This window comes from Perognathus longimembris, chromosome 14, assembly GCF_023159225.1.
Source record: "Perognathus longimembris pacificus isolate PPM17 chromosome 14, ASM2315922v1, whole genome shotgun sequence".
Classification (NCBI taxonomy): Eukaryota; Metazoa; Chordata; class Mammalia; order Rodentia; family Heteromyidae; genus Perognathus; species Perognathus longimembris.
In genome coordinates, this window is record NC_063174.1 from 22,801,918 (window position 1) to 22,824,229 (window position 22,312).

At 44.3% G+C, this 22,312-nt stretch overlaps 1 protein-coding gene across 1 annotated transcript; it reads left to right on the forward strand.

The window, feature by feature from the left end:
- Positions 1-7,039: 7,039 nt before the first annotated feature.
- Positions 7,040-21,629, forward strand: Ptger2 (prostaglandin E receptor 2). Its single transcript, XM_048362452.1, has 2 exons — positions 7,040-8,241; positions 20,156-21,629. Exons 1-2 carry the CDS (start codon positions 7,396-7,398, stop codon positions 20,399-20,401), a joined length of 1,092 nt encoding a protein of 363 aa, XP_048218409.1. The 5' UTR covers positions 7,040-7,395; the 3' UTR covers positions 20,402-21,629.
- The last annotated feature ends 683 nt before the right edge of the window (positions 21,630-22,312 follow it).

The following is a 22,312-nucleotide window of genomic DNA, read 5'->3' on the forward strand; positions in this document are numbered from 1 at the left end:
GGATGGTTCAGTTGCCACACTCCTAGATAGATCCAACTAACTTGAGTGTTCTTGGGAGAGCCACTTGCTCTTGTTCTTTTTCAGTTTTCTCACATGGAAAGGAGGGTTGTGGACTAGATGTTTTTTTTTTTTGTTTGTTTGTTTGTTTGTTTTGCCAGTCCTGGGCCTTGGACTCAGGGCCTGAGCACTGTCCCTGGCTTCTTCCCGCTCAAGGCTAGCACTCTGCCGCTTGAGCCACAGCGCCGCTTCTGGCCGTTTTCTGTATATGTGGTGCTGGGGAATCGAACCTAGGGCCTCGTGTATCCGAGGCAGGCACTCTTGCCACTAGGCCATATCCCCAGCCCCCTGGACTAGATGTTTTGACCTACTGTTTAGCAGTAAGGAATGGACCTTGGTAGCTCATGCACAAGTGTTGTCTCTGCTCACCTGGCTGCACAGGGCAGGGCAGCTCCTAGACTTGCGCCTCCTCTAGCCCAGCCACATCTCCTTCTTTGGTTTCTTCAAGTCTTAAGCCAAGTACATTTGCACATCCATGAAGGGTGCCAACTTGTTCTGCAAGACAACCAAAGCTGGAGGTGGTAAGACACAAGCAGAGCCAGCCTGTCCTCAGAGACCTCAGCCATTCATGAATTCCACATTGTCCTCACAGGTGCCCGTCTTTTCTTGCTCTCACTCACAACCAGCCTTATAATCTGACTGCTGTCCTAGCTGACCTGCAGTACACTTCAGGCTCAGCACAAGAACCAAGATGACCAACAATTTCACGTAGACTCATGCACCACCTCCTGAATCATGCAGGGTCTAAGGTCTCACCATCTACTGGAATTTCTGTGATGAAGCAAGTGTTTCATATATAAGCTGCCCCCTAGGATAGCCATTTGAACTGTTCCTTGAGAAACTAAGTGTTTACTCTCTTATTTTAATTCATTTCTATTCAAACAGCTACATGCTATCTAGAGGCTAACATATTGGGCAATGCAAGCCTAATACCTAACAACAAATTCCACATTCCTCATCATTTATAGTGGCTCTTCCTCTGGCTCACTTCTGAATGGTATGGTATGCAGCTGGCCACTAAAAGGAGAAGAGTATAGAGATGAAGCCAGCATATAAGGGAGAACAGAAAGAACCCAACAGCACACAACTTGGAAACAACTTCCTCCCCTTCATCCTCCTCCTTGTTCTCTTCCTCCTCCTCTCTCCTACTAGATCCAGGGTTTGAACTAAGGATCTTATACTCTCACTTGGTTTGCTTATTTAACTGATGCTCGGTCATACTTGAGACACATCTCCAGCTGAGTATTTCATCCAAACAATTGTCAATTCTTTTTTAACAACATATCTCAGAATGAGCCTGCAAAGACAAACCAGGGACTTGTAACTCTATTTAAGATCCTCTTCTTTCCTTTCTGGTACCATTGCCTGCCCTTTCTCTCTCTTTCTCTCTCTCTTTCTTTCTTTCTCTCTTTTGTTCTTTCTTTCTTTCCTTTCCTTCCTTCCTTCTGTCCTTCCTTCCCTCCTTCCTTTCTCTCTCTCTCTCTCTCTCTCTCTCTCTCTCTCTCTCTCTCTCTCTCTCTCTCTCTCTCTTTGTTTCTTCAGTACTGAGGCTTGATCTCAGGGCCTCAGGCTCTCATGTGGCTTTTTCACTCATGGCTGGTGCTCTACTACTTGAGCCATGACTTCAGATTGAGTTTTTGCTGGCATTTTATTTTATTTTATTTTATTTTTTGCCAGTCCTGGGCCTTGGACTCAGGGCCTGAGCACTGTCCCTGGCTTCTTTTTGCTCAAGGCTAGCACTCTGCCACTTGAGCCACAGCGCCACTTCTGGCCGTTTTCTGTATATGTGGTGCTGGGGAATCGAACCCAGGGCCTCATGTATACGAGGCAAGCACTCTTGCCACTAGGCCATATCCCCAGCCCTTTGCTGGCATTTTTGAGACATAGTATCTTGGAGTTTCCTGACTGGGATGACGTAGGATCATAATCCTCATATCTCAGCCTCCCGAGTATCTAGAATTGTCGGTGTAATAGGTGTACTCCCTTAAACCCAGCTCTCTCACGTGAGAATAGAGACTAATAACATAAATGCAAGCATGAGCAAGAATGAATGCTGACTTTCTCCCCATGGATTCCTCTTCCTTCATATACATATTTTCTTACTTTTGAAGAAATGACCTACCTCAAATAATTTTAAGTTACTTCAGTTGAGTGTTTAGACTTTTAGTCATATGTATTAAGGATCTCTAAAGAACAGAACTGAATACGCACACATGTATGTACTGTGCTTTGGATGTGAAATGTCCCTTGAAAAGGCTTGGACTTATATTAAAAGCTTAGACTCCAATACAAGAAGTGTTCAGAGATGGGTTTTTTAAAAAGTGATCAAATCATGAGGGCTCTGCTTTCATCAGTAGATCGGTCCATAGATGGATTATAAATTAGAAAAAAAAATGGATGTAGAAGAACTGTGAAAAGTGGGGCCTAGTTAGGGGAAAGAGGATCATTGGATATGTACTTCATCCCAGTCCCTTCCTGTCTCTCTTCATAGCTACCATGCAATGAGCAACTTTACTCTTCCACACCTCAAGCTGAAGACAATGGATCCAGCCAACCTTGGACTATAATCTCTGAAACTACAAACTAAAATAACTCTTTCCTCTTAAGTGGTTTTTCTCAGGTATTTGCCAAAGTAGCAAGAAAAAGTCTAACATGGATGTTGAGGGTGGTTGGATATATTATTCCTGTATATATAATCATATGTACTTCATAGACAACAGTGGTCCCATAAGATTATGTTGCCTAGTGACCTCGTAACCACACTCGTTTGTGTGAGTACACTCAATAGTGTTTATACAACCACAAAACCACCTAACCATTTTCTCAGAACATGTTCTTGCCATTAAGCAACACGTGATTTTATCTGCATGTCCACCAGTAAAGCTGATGATGGAGTTGGAAAGGTGTCTCAGAGCTGAAGAGATAATGGTATAGATTACAGTCTGGGTCTGTAGATTCCAGTCCTGGCCTGAAAATCAGGAAGAGTAAGGGCAAAAAGAAGACAAATGTCTCTGCTACAGCTGGAAAGTCATCCCTCCTCTACCCTTTCAGCTCTGTTCAGTCCCCAATAAATTGGAAGAGGGCCCTCCCACTAAAAGGGGCCATCTGCTTTCCCCAGTGCACCAGCTCAAACACTGGTGCACTGATCGTGTGCAGAAGCCTTTCCACAGACATATTCTGCTTCTTATCCAGCTCTCTGGACATCCTGTGGCCCAATCAGGCTGACACCTAAAATTGCCCTTCATGTGCAATTCACCAAATACAATGGTCTCACACACAAAAACTAAAATATTAGCTAAGATTTATAGCTCAATTCTAGAACTGAGGGTGTCAATCTGTTTTCTATTAGGAAAATCTAGGCTCTGAAAATGTATTGAAATTGTATTAAGATGGGGACACTAACCTTAGCAATGAAAAGAAGCAGCTTTTAAACTATAAGAAGATGAGAGTTGGATTTATAGAAACAAATGTGATAGACTGGTTGAGGAACTAGAGATGGCAAACTAACCCTCTAGTAAGAGATCTGACAACATGAGGCACAGCAAAACTGCCAAACCAAATATACAAATACACATATACACGTATACGTATAGGCTCATATATGTATGAATACACACACTCCGCACACACAGATATATTTTTCACCATCCAAATTCTGGAATCACAGGAAGGATGGGTGAGAATGTTGAGAGGAGTGACATTGATCGAGGCCCACTGAATTCCTAAACTGCTTTGTTGAAAGGCAACCCCATAGTACAACTATTTAACTTTTTTTTTTTTTTTTTTTGGCCAGTCCTGGGCCTTGGACTCAGGGCCTGAGCACTGTCCCTGGCTTCTTCCCGCTCAAGGCTAGCACTCTGCCACTTGAGCCACAGCGCCACTTCTGGCCATTTTCTGTATATGTGGTGCTGGGGAATCGAACCTAGGGCCTCGTGTATCCGAGGCAGGCACTCTTGCCACTAGGCTATATCCCCAGCCCCCCCATAGTACAACTATTTAAAGGCAACAAAAATATTCAATAAAGAAAGAAATTCTGGAATCATATGATAAGTTGTTGGTAACAGCTAAAATTGAGCAGCACAGTAGAAACTATCCCCCCAAGGCTCCTCAGCCTGCTGTGGTCTTCCCCTGTCACACATCCATCTCCCCACAGGTGGGACACCCCTCACCCAGATCCTGTGCTACCACCATTGTAGGGCACCTGCCATGTACCTGAGATCATGGATTTCCCTGCTCAAATGTTGGCCCTGAGCTTACTTTTGGTAGGCAGATTCCCCAGGCCCACCCAAAGGTCAACTGCATGCTTGGGGGTGCATCTCCCAGGTCTAAGGGGTGGCTTTGTGGAAAGCATTATGTGCGGAGCTTGGTCATCAAGGTTCTAGGTTGTGCACATGGCACTGTGCAAATCTTCTCTTGGTCCAGGACTGAGTCAGGGTGAAGAATAGTAAGAGAATGGAGAAAGGGATGAGGTGAGGGGTTGTGAATTACACTCCACTCTGGTACTCATAAAGTCAGGGGAGCCTTGCCCAAAGGAAAGCTAGAGACAGGTTATATGGGAAAGGTTCAACAATAGGCTTTTGTAATAAGGGAATTTATGAAAACAGAAAAGGTGTAAGACCATTTGAAAATAAACACAGTTAAAATTTCATCACTCAAAAATCCTTTAATAGGGGGCTGGGGATATAGCCTAGTGGCAAGAGTGCCTGCCTCGGATACACGAGGCCCTAGGTTCGATTCCCCAGCACCACATATACAGAAAACGGCCAGAAGCGGCGCTGTGGCTCAAGTGGCGGAGTGCTAGCCTTGAGCGGGAAGAAGCCAGGGACAGTGCTCAGGCCCTGAGTCCAAGGCCCAGGACTGGCCAAAAAAAAAAAAAAATCCTTTAATAGTAAATAATAAAAGTGTAATGCAGAGGTATGCTGTAAAGCAGATTCATAGCATTTTCCTACTGAGAAACAATTTTGATTCATGTAACATTTCCCCATTGCTTGAGATGATATGGGCAAGGTTGATGATAAGATGTTACTGACCTGCAGTTTACAAATGGAAAGAAAACCACTGGTCCAGGAGTAATAGCCAATGTCTACAATCCCAGTAACTGGAAAAGCGGAGACAAGGGAATCCAGGGTTCGGTTTGGGGCCACCTCAAAACTTTTTCTCAAAAACTCAAGCTGGTGCCAAGCGCTGGCGGCTCATGCCTATAATCCTAGCTGCTGGGGAGGCTGAGATCTGAGGATAACTGTTCAAAGCCAGCCCAGGCAGGAAAGTCCATGAGACTCTTATCTCCAAGTAACCACCAGAAACCTAGAGGTGGTGCTGTGGCTCAAAGAGATAGAGCACTAGTCTTGAGCTGAAAAGTGCAGGGACAGTGCCTAGGCCCAGAGTTCAAGCCCCACAACCAACAAGAACAAACAAACAAACCTCAAGCTGGTATAAGTCTGTATTCCCAGTTACTTAGGAGGCAGAGTTAAGAGGATCACAGTTGGGGGCTTGACCTGAGGCAAATGTGAGAGACCCTCTCTGAAAAAGAAACTAAAGCAACAAGTGCTTGAGTGTATGTAGCTCAGGTGGTAGAACATTTGCCTAGCGAGTGCGAAGCCCTGAGTTCAAAACCCATACCTCAAAAAAAAAAAAAAGACGAAAGGAAAGAAAAGAAAAAAGAAACAAAACAGAGAAGAAAATTGTAGCATGATTCCAACTTCCTCAGCCCCCATCCACTCCCTTGGAGATTGATGTAATAGCTACTGTGTGAAAATTGGCCCATGTGCTCTTCAAGTAATCCCGTCAATGAATTATGCCGGCCCTGTTTTTATTGTTAATCCTCCTTTTGACTCCAGTTTCAGGCCAGAATCCAGGTAAACCAAAGCAAGAGGCTGTCTGTGGCGAAATGTGTTCTGCAAGGGGCCATCCTCCCTCCCCTCCAAGTTGGCCCTGGGCTTGAACTGAGGGCCTGGGCACTATCCCTGAGCTTCTTTTGTTCAAGGCTAGTGCTCTACCACTTGAGCCACAGCTCCACTTCAGACTTCTTTTTTTTTTTTTTTAAGTAGTTTATTATTGGAGAGTCTCCTGGACTTTCCTGCCTGGGGTGGCCTTGAATCACAATCCTCAGATCTCAGCCTCCTGAGTAGCTAGGATGACAGGCATGAGCCACTGATGTACAACCAAGCTGGATGTTTGTTGTTGTTATTGTTGTTGTTTTGTGGTACTGGGGATACAAATTACTTAGTCTTCAGTCCAGGCTGGATTTTATTTTGTTTTAAATATCAATTGTTATTTATTTTCACCATCCTGTAATTATGACAATAGGTGATAGGTCATTCTTTTTAACAGCTTCATTAAAAAACTGGCCAGTTACCAACACACTACCAGGAACAGATCTTTCCAATGAGCCCTGCATGGATAATTGAATGTGAAAAGATGACTAGCTAAATGGACCTATCCACAGTTCTTACACGACTGAGCTTGGGTAGAGATTGGTGAGGTGGAATGGATTACAAGTTGTGATCACAAACACCATTTTAATTACAAGAAACCTTTCTTTTCCTTTTTAAGGTTGCTTAAACCGGTGGTTATTCGTTCTGGTGTTGACAGAAGAAAAGGCGAAATGCTAGTGACGGAATCAACACAGTAGTGCAACAGGCTGTCCATGGGACGCGTGGTTTTGGGGTGTGTGGATGGACGGGCTTGCTTTTCACTTCCTCCTGATTTTTGTCCCGCCCTTGTGCTGCATGAGCTTGGGGATGTTCAGTGGCTGCTCTTCCCTGCTCCTCCTTACTTCGATGTTGGATGAGTCATGTTGCTTTCCTGTTATCCTGGATTTTGTGCCCCCAAGCCCCCTGCCCCTACTCCAGACGGCTAGCTGAGGTCAGACGGCCCAGTCCAGCCTCTGGGACCTCCAGATCTCGGGGAGGGAACACGGACACCCCTGCAGCTCCTGGACGCCAGCAGCCTGCACGCCCGCCCCCTGCTTGGCGCGGCGCCCCGTGGGTGCTCCGACCTCTTTCCGGGGCGCTCTGGAGTGCCGGGACCCATTCCTGGGCCCGCCCCGGGGCTGCGCGGGCTGGGGCGGGGGACGCTCCTGCGGGCCGGGCTCAGGATCCCGCGCCGGACCATCGGGAGCCTCGAAGGCGGCAGCAGCCCAACGGCCAGTGGGTGCGCGAGCGGGGCCCCGGGCGCGGCTGCCCTCGGGGCGTGCAGAGGGCCGGAAGGGGGCTCTGGATTTCAGTCCCACCCCCTTTCCCTCTGGGTCCGGGAACCCCCGGGCGCTCAGACCCTCCTCCTTCCAGGTAGGGACCGGGAGCCGAGCGTGCGCCTCTCCTCCCAGGAGCTCGCTCCACCATGGGCAACGCCTCCAATGCCTCGCGGCCGGATGAGGACTGCGAGAGCCGACAGTGGCTCCCCTCGGGCGAGAGCCCGGCCATCAGCGCCGTGATGTTCTCGGCTGGGGTGCTGGGGAACTTGGTGGCGCTGGCGCTGCTGGCCCGCCGCTGGCGAGGAGAGCCGGGGCGCAGCGCCAGCGGCCGGAGCCCCATCTCCTTGTTCCACGTGCTGGTGACCGAGCTGGTGCTCACCGATCTCCTGGGGACCTGCCTCATCAGCCCCGTGGTGCTGGCTTCGTACGCGCGGAACCAGACGCTGGTGGCCTTGGCGCCCGAGAGCCGCGCGTGCACCTACTTCGCCTTCGCCATGACCTTCTTCAGCCTGGCCACGATGCTCATGCTCTTCGCCATGGCTTTGGAGCGCTACCTCGCCATCGGGCACCCCTACTTCTACCAGCGCCGCTTCTCGCGCCGCGGGGGCCTGGCCGTGCTGCCCGCCATCTACGCCGCCTCGCTGCTCTTCTGCTCCCTGCCGCTGCTGCGCTACGGCGAGTACGTCCAGTACTGCCCCGGGACCTGGTGCTTCGTCCGGCACGGGCGCACCGCCTACCTGCAGCTCTACGCCACCGTGCTGCTGCTGCTCATCGTGGCGGTGCTCGCCTGCAACCTCAGCGTCATCCTCAACCTCGTCCGCATGCACCGCCGCGGCAAGAGGAGCCGCCTCGGGCCCTCGGGGGGTAGCGCGCGGGGCGGCCCCGGGCCCCGCCGGCGCGGGGACCGGACATCCATGGCGGAGGAGGCGGACCACCTCATTCTCCTGGCCATTATGACCATCACCTTCGCCGTCTGCTCCTTGCCTTTCACAGTGAGTCTCTCTCACCTGTTTCTTTTCCTTCTTCCGTTATTTTATTCCCCCCCTCTCTCTCTATCTCTCTCTCCAGTGTTGAGGCTTGAATTCAGGGACGGGGCTCTTGTCCCTTAGCTTTTTCGTTCAAGGGTGGTGCTCTATCACTTGGGCCACAGCTCCACTTTCACTTCCAGCCTTTTGCTGGGTAACGAGACAAGAGTTTCCCCAATTTTCCTGCCCAGACTGGCTTCAAACCACAGTCCTCAGATCTTAGGCTCCGGAGTAGCAAAGGATTATAGGCCCGGGCCACCAGCGTTAGGCATCACTCTCCCATTTCTACAGCCCTACTCTGTGCCGCCTTGTTAGGCTTTCCCTTCTCACCCTCACCCCTACCCTACAAACTTTTTTGCAACTTGGAAAAAAAATGTCCTAATTTTAGAAAGATCTATAACCTTCTCCTTTCGCTTTTCACCTTTACACCACTTCCTTCCTCCCCTTTTCTAACCCAGCCCTAGCACCTGGGTATGGCCCAGCTTGCACTTTTTGGAGCCTGGCCTCCATCCCTAAGCCGACCCACCCCCCTTCACTGTCACTTGTCCCTTTCCTGTCTTTCGGTAACTTGGCTTAGGAGGAGTTAACCCTTCCTTTCTGAGGGTTGTCAGTTAGGATCTACTTCCCTGAGTGGCAGTTTGCCACCCTCCCAGTAGCTCCCACACTTTGATGCTAGTTCTCCATATTTCACCTCCCATTTCTCCCCAAAAGCAGAGAGACATGTAATTCTCAGCCAAAAGCAATTTTAGCTGCCATTGACATCGACTAAGGGAGAAAAATCTCTGCTGTAGAAGTTCAGAGCAATCATAGTGACCCTAAAAGTCCAACAGACATCTGATCTACAGGTTTCTTAATTGAGACCTTTGAGTATAACTTTGTATAGCCGTGAACATTCATGACCTTGTGTAGAGATAATGCCAGCTACACAGAGGAGCTTCTTACTATAGGCTTTTAGCATCTGTCCAGAGGAGTCACTTGTAACTCAGCCTCACTGGTAGGAACACATGGACTACAGGAATACATTTTATAGTTGTGTTCCTTGTATAGCTCATAGTTGTGCTCCTAGTTTTATACTCTGTGCTCATAAAATCACAGAGGATGATGGTCCACCTGAGCGAAGAGACAGTAGAAATGTCAGGGCAGAGCCCAAGGTTCTAGTGTGGCTGCTGCACTAGTTAGGGGCAAGCTCAATCGTCAGTTCTATTTCCAAGAGTTCAGGTGTCCGCACTTACGTGGCAGCAGAGTCTGCAATGTCTGAGCATGTTCTAGCCCCATAAGAGCTAGAGAGTGTGGAGAAGAAAGGCATAGACAGTGCCTGATATCCATAGGTCTGACTTGGAGAAACTAGATAAATAGCTCTTCTCCTATCTCCTGCCCTGCCCTCATCACTGGGAGAGCTTGGGAGAGGAAGGTTAGGAAAGCATGCAGAAGATTGTTCAGGAAAGAAAACACTTCATCCACTCCTGGGGATGGGGAAGGACACAGACCCCCATCCGCAATGAGCTCACTTTATACCTACGTTCTCTCTATAAGGTCTACCTTGTCCCCTTGGCAGGGCAGAAGCTGGTCTGAATCAGTGTTACACTTGAGGGGATTAGAGCTGGTCCACGGCGCCCTCATAAACAATGAACAAGGAGTGTCTAGAGATGGCATCGCCCATTCCACACCAAGTAGAAGAGTAGGTGCGACCGACAGTGCTACTGTGTAGGTGCTACTGTGACAGTGCAGAAATGAACATAGCTGCTGTTTTTGTTTTGTTTTACCAGGAAAGCCTTCTAATTATCTTAGAGGCCAGGTAAGCTTCGGAGAGGAGGGTTAGGAAAGGATGCAAAAGATTGTCTATGAAAGTCCCATTAAACAACAAAAATCAACTTGGGGGACATAAACTTCCAGAATGGGGGGGGGGGTGCTTGGTAGGAGTTGGGATGTCAGTCTTTTGTAAATCTAAGTAGAAAAACATCCCAAACCTCCAGCCTGGGAATGGCCCAGGGGTTACCACACACTTGCTATTCCCCTTCCTAAGACATCTAGAAGAGACAAACAGAAAGAAAATAGTTCCCCTCCCCCTTTGACCATGACTGGCCTACTGTAGAAACAATAAAAAAATAAAATAAAAGCAGTGGTTTTCAACAGGCTTCTTCTTTCCATTTAAATTTTGTCTTTTATCATGAGGACGAGGACTCCATCATTGTCAATATATTGATTCTTGTGTGTGTGTGTGTGTGTGTGTGTGTGTGTGTGTGTGTGTGCATTTCCTAGTAGCCAGGCATAGCTCCAGTGTTGCCAAAAGGAAGAAGTTAAGAGCCAGAGGCCTGGTTAGAAGGAGTAGTAGCAGGGGAGAAGATGAAGATTATGGTCTTACAACTCCACCAAACTACACTTTAGAAGCAACACTATTGGCAAAATATTTTCTAGGTTTTTTTCATGCAAATATTCACAGCAAAGATTCCCAGAGGGTAGGAGAAAATCTGAGTATAAACATAATCAGAAAGCCAACTAAGCTGGCATCTTGATTACTAAGACATCCCAGCCAGATAAACTATAGATCATCCAGGAGACAAAAAGCAGAATGTTGAGATACCAGCTAATTTTTTTTTTTCCAGTCCTGGGCCTTGGACTCAGGGCCTGAGCACTGCCCCTGGCTTCCTTTTTGCTCAAGGCTAGTACTCTGCCACTTGAGCCACAGTGCCACGTCTGGCCATTTTCTGTATATGTGGTGCTGGGGAATCGAACCCAGGGCCTCATGTATACGAGGCAAGCGCTCTTGCCACTAGGCCATATCCCCAGCCCCCCAACTCATTTCTTAATAAGGAAACTGACATTGACCATTGACTGCTTTTGTCAGTTGATAACTGGTCATGATTATTAGTATCTTTCATTTTACCTTTGTGAAACCCTGCACTATTCTGATTAAGGGCTGATCCAGTCTTTTGAAACTCATGACTGTTTGTTTGGTTCATACATTTCTGCTATCTCAGAATGCTTGGCATGTGTCCCAGCAAGTGCTTTGTCCTCCGAAGCCATTGAACTCTACTTGACTCACACTAAAATTGTGGTCAGCATGGCCTATCCTAATGCCCCACCCAAGGTGGGAGTCATTTGCACACTTCTTAACTTAGAGGCACTGAGACAGGCAAAGACTTAGAGGGGGAAAAACAAAATCTATGTCAGAAATTCTATTCCCCATGCAGTGCACATAGGCCAACAGAAAAGCCAATGTGAACCGTGTTGACAGTTTTAGATTTTTTTTAGAAGCCAAATAACAAAAGTTAGGGGGGAAAAAACAGGTGAAATAAATGTTACATGTTTTGTTTAACCCAACATGTCCAGAACTTATCTATTCAAAAAGAGTTTTTTGGTTTTGTGTGTTTGGGTTTTTTTTTTTTTTGTAAATGTACTAATCAAGATATTCAAAGTAGGGCTGGGAATATGGCCTAGTGGTAAAGTGCTCGCCTCATATACATGAAGCCCTGGGTTCGATTCCTCAGCACCACATATATAGAAAAAAGCCAGAAGTGGTGCTGTGGCTCAAGAGGTAGAGTGTTAGCCTTGAGCAAAAAGAAGCCAGGGACAGTGCTCAGGCCCTGAGTCCATGCCCCAGGACTGGCAACAAAAACAAAACAAATAAACAAAGATATTCCAAGTAATTTTCTTCTTTGTATCCCAGAAAATACTTCCAATCCATATCGTGGCCCATTTCTTCCTCAGAATAGTAAGAAGTACTTTCTATCTCCCTTGAAAGTGGATCTGCTGGGTACTGTGGCTCATGCCTGCAATCCTAGTTACTCACAAGGTAGAGATTAGGAGGACTGCAGTTTGAAGCCAGCTCAAGCAGTTAGTCAAACCTCAGTCTCATTCAACAAGCTGTACAAGGCCCGGTGCAAGGCCCTAAGTGCAAACCCCAACACTGCTGAAAAGACCCTCCAAAACTACAAACAAAAAGCAAAAAGCAAAAACCTACCAGCGAACCCAGCTACTGACTACCATGGACGATGATGAGTGGAACACCATTTGTACCATAACAACTAGCAGTGTTAGAGAATGGGGATTGAAGAAAGCCAGAGGTAGTCATAATGGCCATTCTCACAGGGAATGAGAAGAGTGGAATTACTTCTTCCCTTAATGAGGCAAGTGTAGGGCTCCAAAGTTTGATAAGTAAAATTCAAAATGAGTCAAAAAAAATGTCCAGCACCCTGAAACGAAGTCCAGTTCAACCTCATATCGTTACTATCAACACCAAAAGGCTTAAAGATTCTGAGCATTACTTTTTGCATTAGCTCATTATTTTTACAGTAGGCTACAAAACAGATAACATTATGACCCCATGGAACAGATGGAGCAAATAGTGATCTGTCAGCCCCTCATCTGGTAGGAGGTGGAGCTGGGATTGAAAGCCAGACAGTTAAGGCACCAAGACTCCTTATTAACCAGTAATTCTGGCTGAGAGAAAGTACTCATTTCAGGGGTAACATAGGAGAAGATGAAACTAAATTTTCATAAAAGAATTGTGAAAACATTGCAAATATTTGGTCTGCTTTGCCTCTTCACTCCAACTTGTTAGCTTTAAGAATAAAATGACAAAGACTTGTTCATGTCAGCTCATAGGACCTGTGGGGTTCAAGGATATCATTTCCTTTTTCTTCTCCACAGAATAGTCGGAGACAGAAATTTTAGAAGATTGGCTAATATAAATGCTGATCTAAAATTAAGAAATAATCAGATTACCCTTCTCATAAAATCTTCCATTAGAGCACATAAAACATTTCTTTAGTGATTAAAAAAAAAAAACATGTGGTGTTTGGGAAATGGCATTACTTTGGCTGTCTAATATGAAATCATGCATGAGACCAACAACATATTCCAAACTGTTTATTCACTAAAGGAGTATTGTATAAATTAATAAATTCCTCCTTATGTTAATCAGCTGTTGTCATCATTTCACAGTGATACATAGAAACTTTTTTTCCCCTTGAAATGGAACAGAGCATGGGAAACACAAGTGTGTCTATTGCTTGTTTCAAATACGGGTTTTGTCTCCATTTCCAGGCTGTATCAAGCTACATTCCCACCACTTTGAGTTGTGGTTATTTTAAACTGTTTTCCACATGCCATTAGGATAAAGTGCTTATGCATTTTATTCACTTCTAAAATTTCAAGAGCAAACCATTGGTTCATTCTAAAAATGTTTTCATCTTTACAAATTCTTTAGGCTTATAATTTTTAGGTAAATCTGATTAGGGGATATCTGATCTTCACAGTACAGAACAAACTCAGTTAACAATAATGAATAAATACCTGTTCATTCCTGGTATTCTTAAAGTACAGCATAGCATCCATGTAGGTTAAAAATCTCATATGAAAAAACTGATCAAGTATACATATGTAAAATAGAATAATACAAGTAGGGACAAAAGAGAAATCCAAAATTCTTTGTGCATCATCACCAATGAACTTTGCCTTGTCATTTTTTTTTTTTTTTTTTTTTTTTGGCCAGTCCTGGGCCTTGGACTCAGGGCCTGAGCACCGTCCCTGGCTTCCCCCCGCCCCCGCCCCGCTCAAGGCTAGCACCCTGCCAACTGAACCACAGCGCCCCTTCTGGCCATTTTCCATACATGTGGTGCTGGGGAAATGAACCAAGGGCTTCATGTGTAGGAGGCAAGCACTCTTGCCACTAGGAGCCTTGTCATATTTTAAGTGAACAACTGAAAGGCCCTTTATCGTTTAAGTGTCATTAATGATGTGTTTGGGAATGATTGAGATAGTTATAATGCACATTATCTTTTGAAGAGAAAGTTCCTCTACATGGTTTCATTTGCCATCTTTTCTTCTGCCTATTTTCTATATCTGGAATGCTACAAAATCAGATAAAGACAGAATTACATGTGCTTCAAAGTTTAGACTGCACAAATAGACTGCATAATGTACAAAGAGAATCTGTGCGTCATGTCTACATCTTTGGTAGGTGTGTTCTCCCTGTTGCTTTAGATAGTTTAGGCCAAGACATCTGCTTATAAGAAAAACAGATTTTTGAGATGGTCTGTTTTTTTTGTTTTGTTTTGTTTTGCCAGTCCTGGGGCTTGGACTCAGGGCCTGAGCACTGTCCCTGGCTTCTTTTTTGCTCAAGGCTAGCACTCTGCCACTTGAGCCACAGCGCCACTTCTGGCCATTTTCTGTATATGTGGTGCTGGGGAATCGAACCCAGGGCCTCACGTATATGAGGCAGGCACTCTTGCCACTAGGCCATATCCCCAGCCCTGAGATGGTCTGTTTCTTCTCCAGCATGTCAAGAGCTCATCACAGTATGAAGTTGGGGAGGGTGAGGGGAAGCAGAATAGACACAAATCTCTTTCCAGTTAGAAGCTTAGAAGCTAGTTAATCCATAACTTGGTCTCCCTGCTTGGCCTCTGCTGCCGGATTTTGAAGTTTCTGACCACCAGTACCCATTCTGACCTTGACCTCAATTCTATTCTGTCTTGACTCACATGGTTGAGGTATACCAAACTCCCTATTTCTTGTAAAATTTTGCTGCCTAAAATTCCCCCTGACATTAATAGACTTAAGTGCCCTCAAACTTGTCTTGTGAAATAGGAAGGGCCAGAGAAAGGGATTAGTACAATAGGACTGAAACTTCTTCTAGGCCAAGGAACTTGACTTGTTCTTCAGGGATCTCTGTGACATCATTTCTAAAGTGTTTCTTTTCAGGAGGCCCAAATAGATGGTTTATTGTGCCCATTATTTTCAGTTAAGAGCCACCATCCTGGAATATGTAGGCCCAGAGCTCCAAACCTTAGCATTCCTGCCTCTTCTTAATCCTGAGAAGCACAAGGCCAAGGCCATGGTCTTCCTGAAGCCATATCCATGCCCCAGTTTGACCTTATGTCAAATAGAAAAATAGGTTTCTGTTTCCTTCTACCACAGAGCACCTGTGATTTGCAGGCTTTCTTTGAAGCATTGCATACCTTGTAAATAATTCCCCCAAAAAGATTTTTTATAATGATTTAATTGTACAAATCCTGTAGCCAGAACATCCTAATGTCTTTCAGAAGGTAGAAGCATATTAAACAGGTGCCTATAGTTTACTAGGAAGTATTGGAGGAAAATGAAGCCCGAGAGAAAGTCAAACAGCGACTTAGAGCCAGAGTTTTCTGATCTGTTCACTATAAGCCTTCAAGACACCTTTGAAAAGAAGTCTCTACAAATCTGCATCTTAACCAGTCATGGGTAAATATCACATAAAACTTTGCATCATTGATTTCTTATATAGATGGCTGCATAGTGTGGGCTAACAATAAAATCTGGTGTCATACCAATGCAGTCTGACTCCTGACCCAGAGTGTGACCTTAGGTAAAGTGTCGGGTCTCCTTAATCTAGGCCTTCTCCACTCTAAAATGGGGTACTAAATGTGTAGGTTTGTGTCAGGATTCAACACAGACATGAATTTCTTAACAACATGCCAAATTCACAGTAGGTATTTAATAAATGTCAGCTGTGATCTCTGTAAGATTCAATTTCCAAAACAAAATCAGATTGTATATACATGATCAAGAACTGAGTTCTAGAAACTTAGTCCCTTATTTGATTGATCAGGCCTAAGTGAGTCTTTTAAGTATGATAAATAATCACTTGAAATTGTAAGGTTTTAAATAAAGTTCTAAAGCTGTGCTTCTCAACCCTTACTCTCATAGCCCAGATTAAGTTAGTCTAAGCTCTAAGGGAAGGAATAAAGCATCGGAATATGGTAAAGGTTTCCAGAAGATTTCAATAATCAGAAAAAAAATCCCCATTTCCTGTAAAATTCTGAACCCAGTTTGAAATTGCATTAAAGACATGGAAATTTTTTAAACAAACAGCTCCTGGCCACTGCCAAGATGAAGTGCTCCACTGGCAGCTGCTTGAGACAATGCTAAAATAGCAGTGACTTTCATCGGTGCCTCTAAACATCACAGGTCTGGGTTCTTTGGGAAGCCCTTGCAGAGAGTCTGATGACGGGATTAAAACTTACTTGACTTGTTCAGATTACTACTTAGTGTTTGGTTTTTTTTTGTCTCACAGAAACTATATGAGTAGTATTATATGCAGAAAAGGTGAAAAAAATCCCTCTAATATCTGAACAGAAATTCCAGAATTCTCACTGTCCCATCATTCAACATTGCCTTACATCCCCTGTGCCAGCCTTTCACTAAATATCTAAGATCAGATGGAAGGAGAAAGGGATGTATATGGGTAGACTAATGAGTTTGGAGTTTTAGTTTGGAGGCAAAAGGGTAGTGTTGTTTTGTTGCTTGATGTTCATTCATGTTATGGTAAAATCAATGCATTACAAGAGGAAACATGTATCCCCTTCCTGTGGTTGTCCCCGCGCTACCACTGTATCTCATCTAAGTACCCTGGTACTGTATACATTGGTATTAGAACTAATAAGGGAAGTGAAAGAGAAGTGAAATCGAGAGACAAAGGATAAAAAGACAAACGACTCCAAAAGCAATACTTACACAACCATTTGGTGTAAACCAATTGAACAACTGGGGGGATAGGGAAAGGAAGAGGGGGGAGGGGGGAAATGAGGGAGGGGGTAACAAATTGTACAAGAAATGTACCCATTGCCTTACGTATGAAACTGTAACCCCTCTGTACATCACTTTGACAAGAAATAAGTAATTATTCAGAAAAAAAAGAGGAAACATGGTGGGGTACAGGTGGGGCACAGTGGGGATGCATGGAATAGCACCAGCATGTTTGTTAGGTGGCAGAAGAAGCAGGAAGATGGGGAGAGCCAGAGCCACAGCTTTTATTGGAGTTTCCACAGGAAAGGCAATGCAGGCACTGTTTTAGATTGATTAGTTTGGATGATCTCAGCAGGCTATAAGCTTTAGGACTATCATTTCTAGTTGCCTGGTCCTGGCCCCAGGATGATTAAGGTAGAAGAACACAGCCTTCTACCCATACAGATTGAGGGAGATAGGCCTTAGGATTCATTAGTCCAGTGTGTAGTAAAGACATTCTTCTACCTGAACCCTTTTGGGTCTCCATCAATTAACCAGCCCAAGGAAGGTCAGTTTCTCCCAGCTAGAAAGTTATCTTTTGTTGTTGTTGTTGTTTGTTTGCTTGAGCTGGTTCTGTGGCTTGAACTCAGAGCCTGGGTACTGTCCCTGGGCCTTTTTGCTCAAGGCTACCACTTGAGTCCACAGCCCAACTTCCATATTTTTGCTAGTTAGTCATAATAAGAGTCTCACAGGTTTTCCTGCCAGGGCCAGCTAGAAAGTTTTGATATCATAGCATCATAATATACAGAAAATTTAAAATATAAATAATATAATTGCCTGATAAAATGAATACACTTAATGCCACTGAATTATACACTTGAAAGTTGCTAGAATGGTAAATGTATTACACACTCACATACACACACATATTTTTAGCTACACTTTGACAAAAAAATATCAAACCCAGGATGTATAAGATTGAAAATGGTAACCTCTACACAAAAAATAAAAAGCCAAGGGGAAGCTAGTGGCTCACACCTGTAATCCTCGCTTCTCAGGAGGCTAAAATATGAGGACAATGGTTCAAAGCCATCCCAGGCAGGAAAGTCCATGAGACTCTTACATCAAATTAACCAGCAAAAAAGCTGTGGCTCAAGTGGTAGAGCACCAGCTTTGAGGAAAAAAAATTAAGAGAAAGCACTTCCCCAGGCCTTAAGTTCAAGCCCTAGTATTGGTGTACACACTGGGGTAGGGGATGGGGGGAAGGAGGAAGGGAGGAAGGAAAGAAAAAAGCTTCAAGGATGATAGAGTAACTGAAGTAGATCTCTTTCCCAGGTGCAAAGAAAGCAATTGTTTGCTAGAAGGCTTTGGCCATCTCCTGAAATGCATATTTTAAGCGGTGGTAAACATTACCCCAGCACAGAGGATGAAAGGAAAGGAAACAGCACCGAATTGCTTCACATTCCCAGACCCATCTTTCACTTCTCTTTACTCTCTCTAAAGCCATCAAGAACTGTGGTGTAGGTTTCTCTCTGCTGCAAACCTGACTCATCTTCATGGGTGGAGCTGGGACTGCCTGAGTCCCGTCCCCCTGCTTGCCTGGTCAGCTCAGAGTTATCAGCTCTGGCTGAACTTAAACTCAGCTATCAACCTTTACTACAACAGAGTATTCAGTTATTAATATGTGCACGTGTATGTATGAGCACGTGTTGACTAACATATTTAAATCCATCAGATTCATGCATGCCATCAAACTTTGAACCTTCAAAACACCTCTGTGCCCCACACCACTGTATATTTCGCATTGCAAGTAGTTTAACGTACTAGGAAATTATTGCTCCATTGTTTATCTCTACTTTCCTCTTCCTCCTTCCTTGTTCCTCCTCCTCCTCTTCCTCCTTTTCTCTCTTCCTCCTCCTTCTCCTCCTTCTTCTCATGATCTGGGGAACCCACCATCAATTCTTCTTTTTCCTTGCTCAGCCGCCAAATCTCTCCATTCTCTATGCCAAGATTCTCTAGCATAAACACCTCTGGCTGCCAGACTTCTCTGCCATTGTCCTAACATAAGCAAGCAAGCCGAAGATGACTCTCTCTCTCTCTCTGTCTCTCTCTCTCTGTCTCTCTCTGTCTCTCTCTCTGTCTCTCTCTGTCTCTATCTCTGTCTCTGTCTCTGTCTCTGTCTCTCTGTCTCTCTCTCTCTCTCTCTCTCATTTGTCAGGTACATCCAGTCCCCAGATGCCTCAGAGTAAGTACCAAATGGAATGAACTATTCCCTCCGTTGGAGAGGGAGTGTGGGGGAAAGAGAGCGCAGGGCTCCCTAAATCACAGACTGTTACTGGTTAAGGGTCCCCAGAGCATTATGAAGAGTTGGTGTTACATGATGGGGTGCAACCCACACTTGGTTTCCTCCTTTCAGTAAGCTCTATGGAAATGTTTGGCACATACTGCTCCATTCCTTTCAGTTGAACCAAAAAAAAGCATGCTACTTCTAAAGAGCTAAAGATCTGATGAGAGCATGGGTATGGGTATCATTCCTCGTTGATTGGGGTTGTAGACATGGCTCAGATGGTAGAGAATCAGCCTATAAATGATAACATCAGATACTGTATTCAAGTGCAAGCCTCAGACAAAAAACAACAACAAAACAAACAAAAACATTTACTTCCCAGAGTTTAAGACATTGTTCTGAAGATCATTGTTCTAATCCTGACCTGGATATAGCACATTGTGAGCATCGTGCTGGCACCACAGGAGTTGGAATTTGTGTCCTGACTACTGTGGAGCCCTTACGATGTGAGCACTGTTACCATGTGGACAAAGGTTCATTGTCTTACTTGTGGTGCCAAAACTATACACAGAGCCGCAATTCAAATCCAAGAAGTGCAGTGGCCCGAACCCAGAGCCCCTGTGATGGTGCTCTCTTGCTTCTCCGTCACTGAGCTGTGGCCATCAAATCAGACCAGCTATTTAGAAGTATAGCATGTTATTAGTCATATTCCTGAAGTTCACTTTCCCATCTATTAAAAGACAACACTGAAGTTATTGTTTTCTAAGCTCTGAGACTAAGGCGAATTTAATACCCACTACAATTTATGATGCATGTATTAGGCTATTGATAAATGAGAACTAGTGATATTGTCATTGTTCTATTGATACTAGGTAAAGATTTTGTTTCAGTTGCCAAGAAAAGTTTATTCATTTCCCTGTCTTCTCAAAGACAAGACTAGAGGGTCAAGGTTAATTTTAATGCACAGAAAACATGCTTGCATTCATATGTTATGATTGACATGATGGGGAAAGGCTCTCTTCACAAGCGAAACAGCTTACTTTTCAAGAGAAACAGCTTGCCTGCTGGCACCAGTGCAGAACTAACATCATTTCTCCTCTCCTCTTACAGATTTTTGCATATATGAATGAAACCTCTTCCCGAAAGGAAAAGTGGGACCTCCAAGCTCTTAGATTTCTATCCATTAATTCCATAATTGACCCTTGGGTCTTTGCCATCCTCAGGCCTCCGGTCCTGAGACTCATGCGTTCCGTCCTCTGTTGCCGAACTTCATTAAGAACCCAAGATGCACCCCAGACTTCCTGTTCTACACAGTCAAATGCCAGTAAACAGGTTGACCTTTGCGGGCAGTTGTGAGGACAAGCCTCATTAGCAGGCATCTGGGAGATTCTTCTGAAATGGTCCCTTGGAGAAATGTAAAAAGTTCATGTGTAAACAAAACCAAACTACTCTAATAAAACAGAGTAAATAGACATTTACTCAGCAGCTTGGGCAACAGACAGGATGACAGGGTACTTCATGGAAGGTGTCAGAAGGATCTATAAAACCTAGCCCTGGTGAGCCTGTTTCTGAGCCTGCGGAGCAGCAAGCAGCTGCATTTACTACCCAGTTGCCTTGTTATTTAAGCTTTCCTGTCGAATGACCAAGCATGTGGTTCCCTAATTTGTTTCAAACTCTTTTCTGCTTGCATCTTCCATGTTACTGCTGTTCTACACATGCAGTCTAACATCCTGTCTAAGGAAAACTTCCTATGAATTTTTCTAGGAAGGCGATTTGTGGAAACAATGAAACAACCAAGACAAACAAGCTGCTGTCTTGTGGTTGCTTGGACAGACCCTTTATCTGGACCATGAAGTTGGAAGCCATTGGCACCTTTGGCTGTGATGTTTGTGGATGTGGGTGCACTCTAATCATTAAGGATGGCGCTACCAAGGTGGTTCTTGGCTGTTCATGTCAGAGCCTCACCCATCCTTCAGTGGTTCTGTGTCAAAATGTTATTTATTTTACAATATCTATTGTGCTAATGTTGATCAAGAAGATTTAAAATAATTTTTCTTCTGAACAAGAGCTAATAAAAGGTTGTTAAGTTAATTCTATTTACTATTCTTTGTTCTGTTTTGAGAGGAGGATGTATCTTGCTGGGTGTGAAGCCCAGTCTTAGGGTTAAGTATTGAAAAATCAAGGCAGTTCTTCATCAATACCAGAATTCCTTCAATGTTCGTGTTAGTACTGTGATTAATGTATGCTTTATTAGATAACTGTGTTCTGTAGAAAAAATCCATCCAATATTTTTTATCGAAGGAACATGGTTTGAGTCATATCTATCAGAAATAATGCAATAGTGAGTCATTTCTTAGTATATTTCTAAATGTTTGGCATGAAGTAAACTCAGCATCAAAATATTTCAGTGAATTTGCACATTTACTCATCATTACTTTGTAACCCAGTTGAAATGTTTAATAAATAAAGTATAAATCAAAAACTTGAAAATGAAATAGTATTTAGGGAATCCCATTCCACATTATGCAATTAATGTAGATGTTACATCTTTAAAATGAGATAAAAGGGGGAAAATTAGATTTAACTTGGCAGCTTTTTTTAAAGTGTGGTAACAAACAGGAGTGGAGCTGTGGCTCAAGTAGTAGAGTGCTAGCCTTGAGCACAAAAGCTCAGGGACAGAGTCCAGGCCCTGAGTTCAAGTCCTAGGACCAGCGCACACACACACACACACACACACACTTCTAAAAGTATGGTGACATTGCAAGTTTGAGTTTAAAATATGCAGCAGAGTACGTGGTATTTAAAGACAGTTTTTCTTTCCGTCTTCATCTTCTGTTTAACAGAGAATGGCTATTATAAAATATTTTAAAATAGGATATTGTTCTTTTCCAAAGTTTCAGTGAGTTGTTTATTCAAAACTATTCCCCATAACTAGTTATAAAACTAGGCGATCAGGGCTGGGAATGTGGCTTAGCGGTAGAGTGCTTGCTTAGCATGCATGAAGCCCTGGGTTTGATTCTTCAGCACCACATAAACAGAAAAGACTGAAAGGGGCACTATGGCTCAAGAGGTAGAGTGCTAGTATTTTTTGGTTTTCTTTTTTTCCTTTATTGTCAAAGTGAAGTACAGAGGGGTTACAGTTTCATATGTAAGGCATAGAGTGCTAGTCTTGAGCAAAAAGAAGCCAGGGACAGTGCTCAGGCCCTGAGTCCAAGCCCCAGGACTGGCAAAAGGAAAACAAAACAAAACAACAACAACAAAACCCTA

Coding starts and splice junctions, on each gene's coding strand:
- Ptger2 (XM_048362452.1), top strand. CDS start 7,396: ATGGGCAACGCCTCCAATGCCTCGCGGCCGGATGAGGACTGCGAGAGC. Junction 8,242..20,155: donor TCTGCTCCTTGCCTTTCACA/GTGAGTCTCTCT, acceptor CTCCTCTTACAG/ATTTTTGCATATATGAATGA.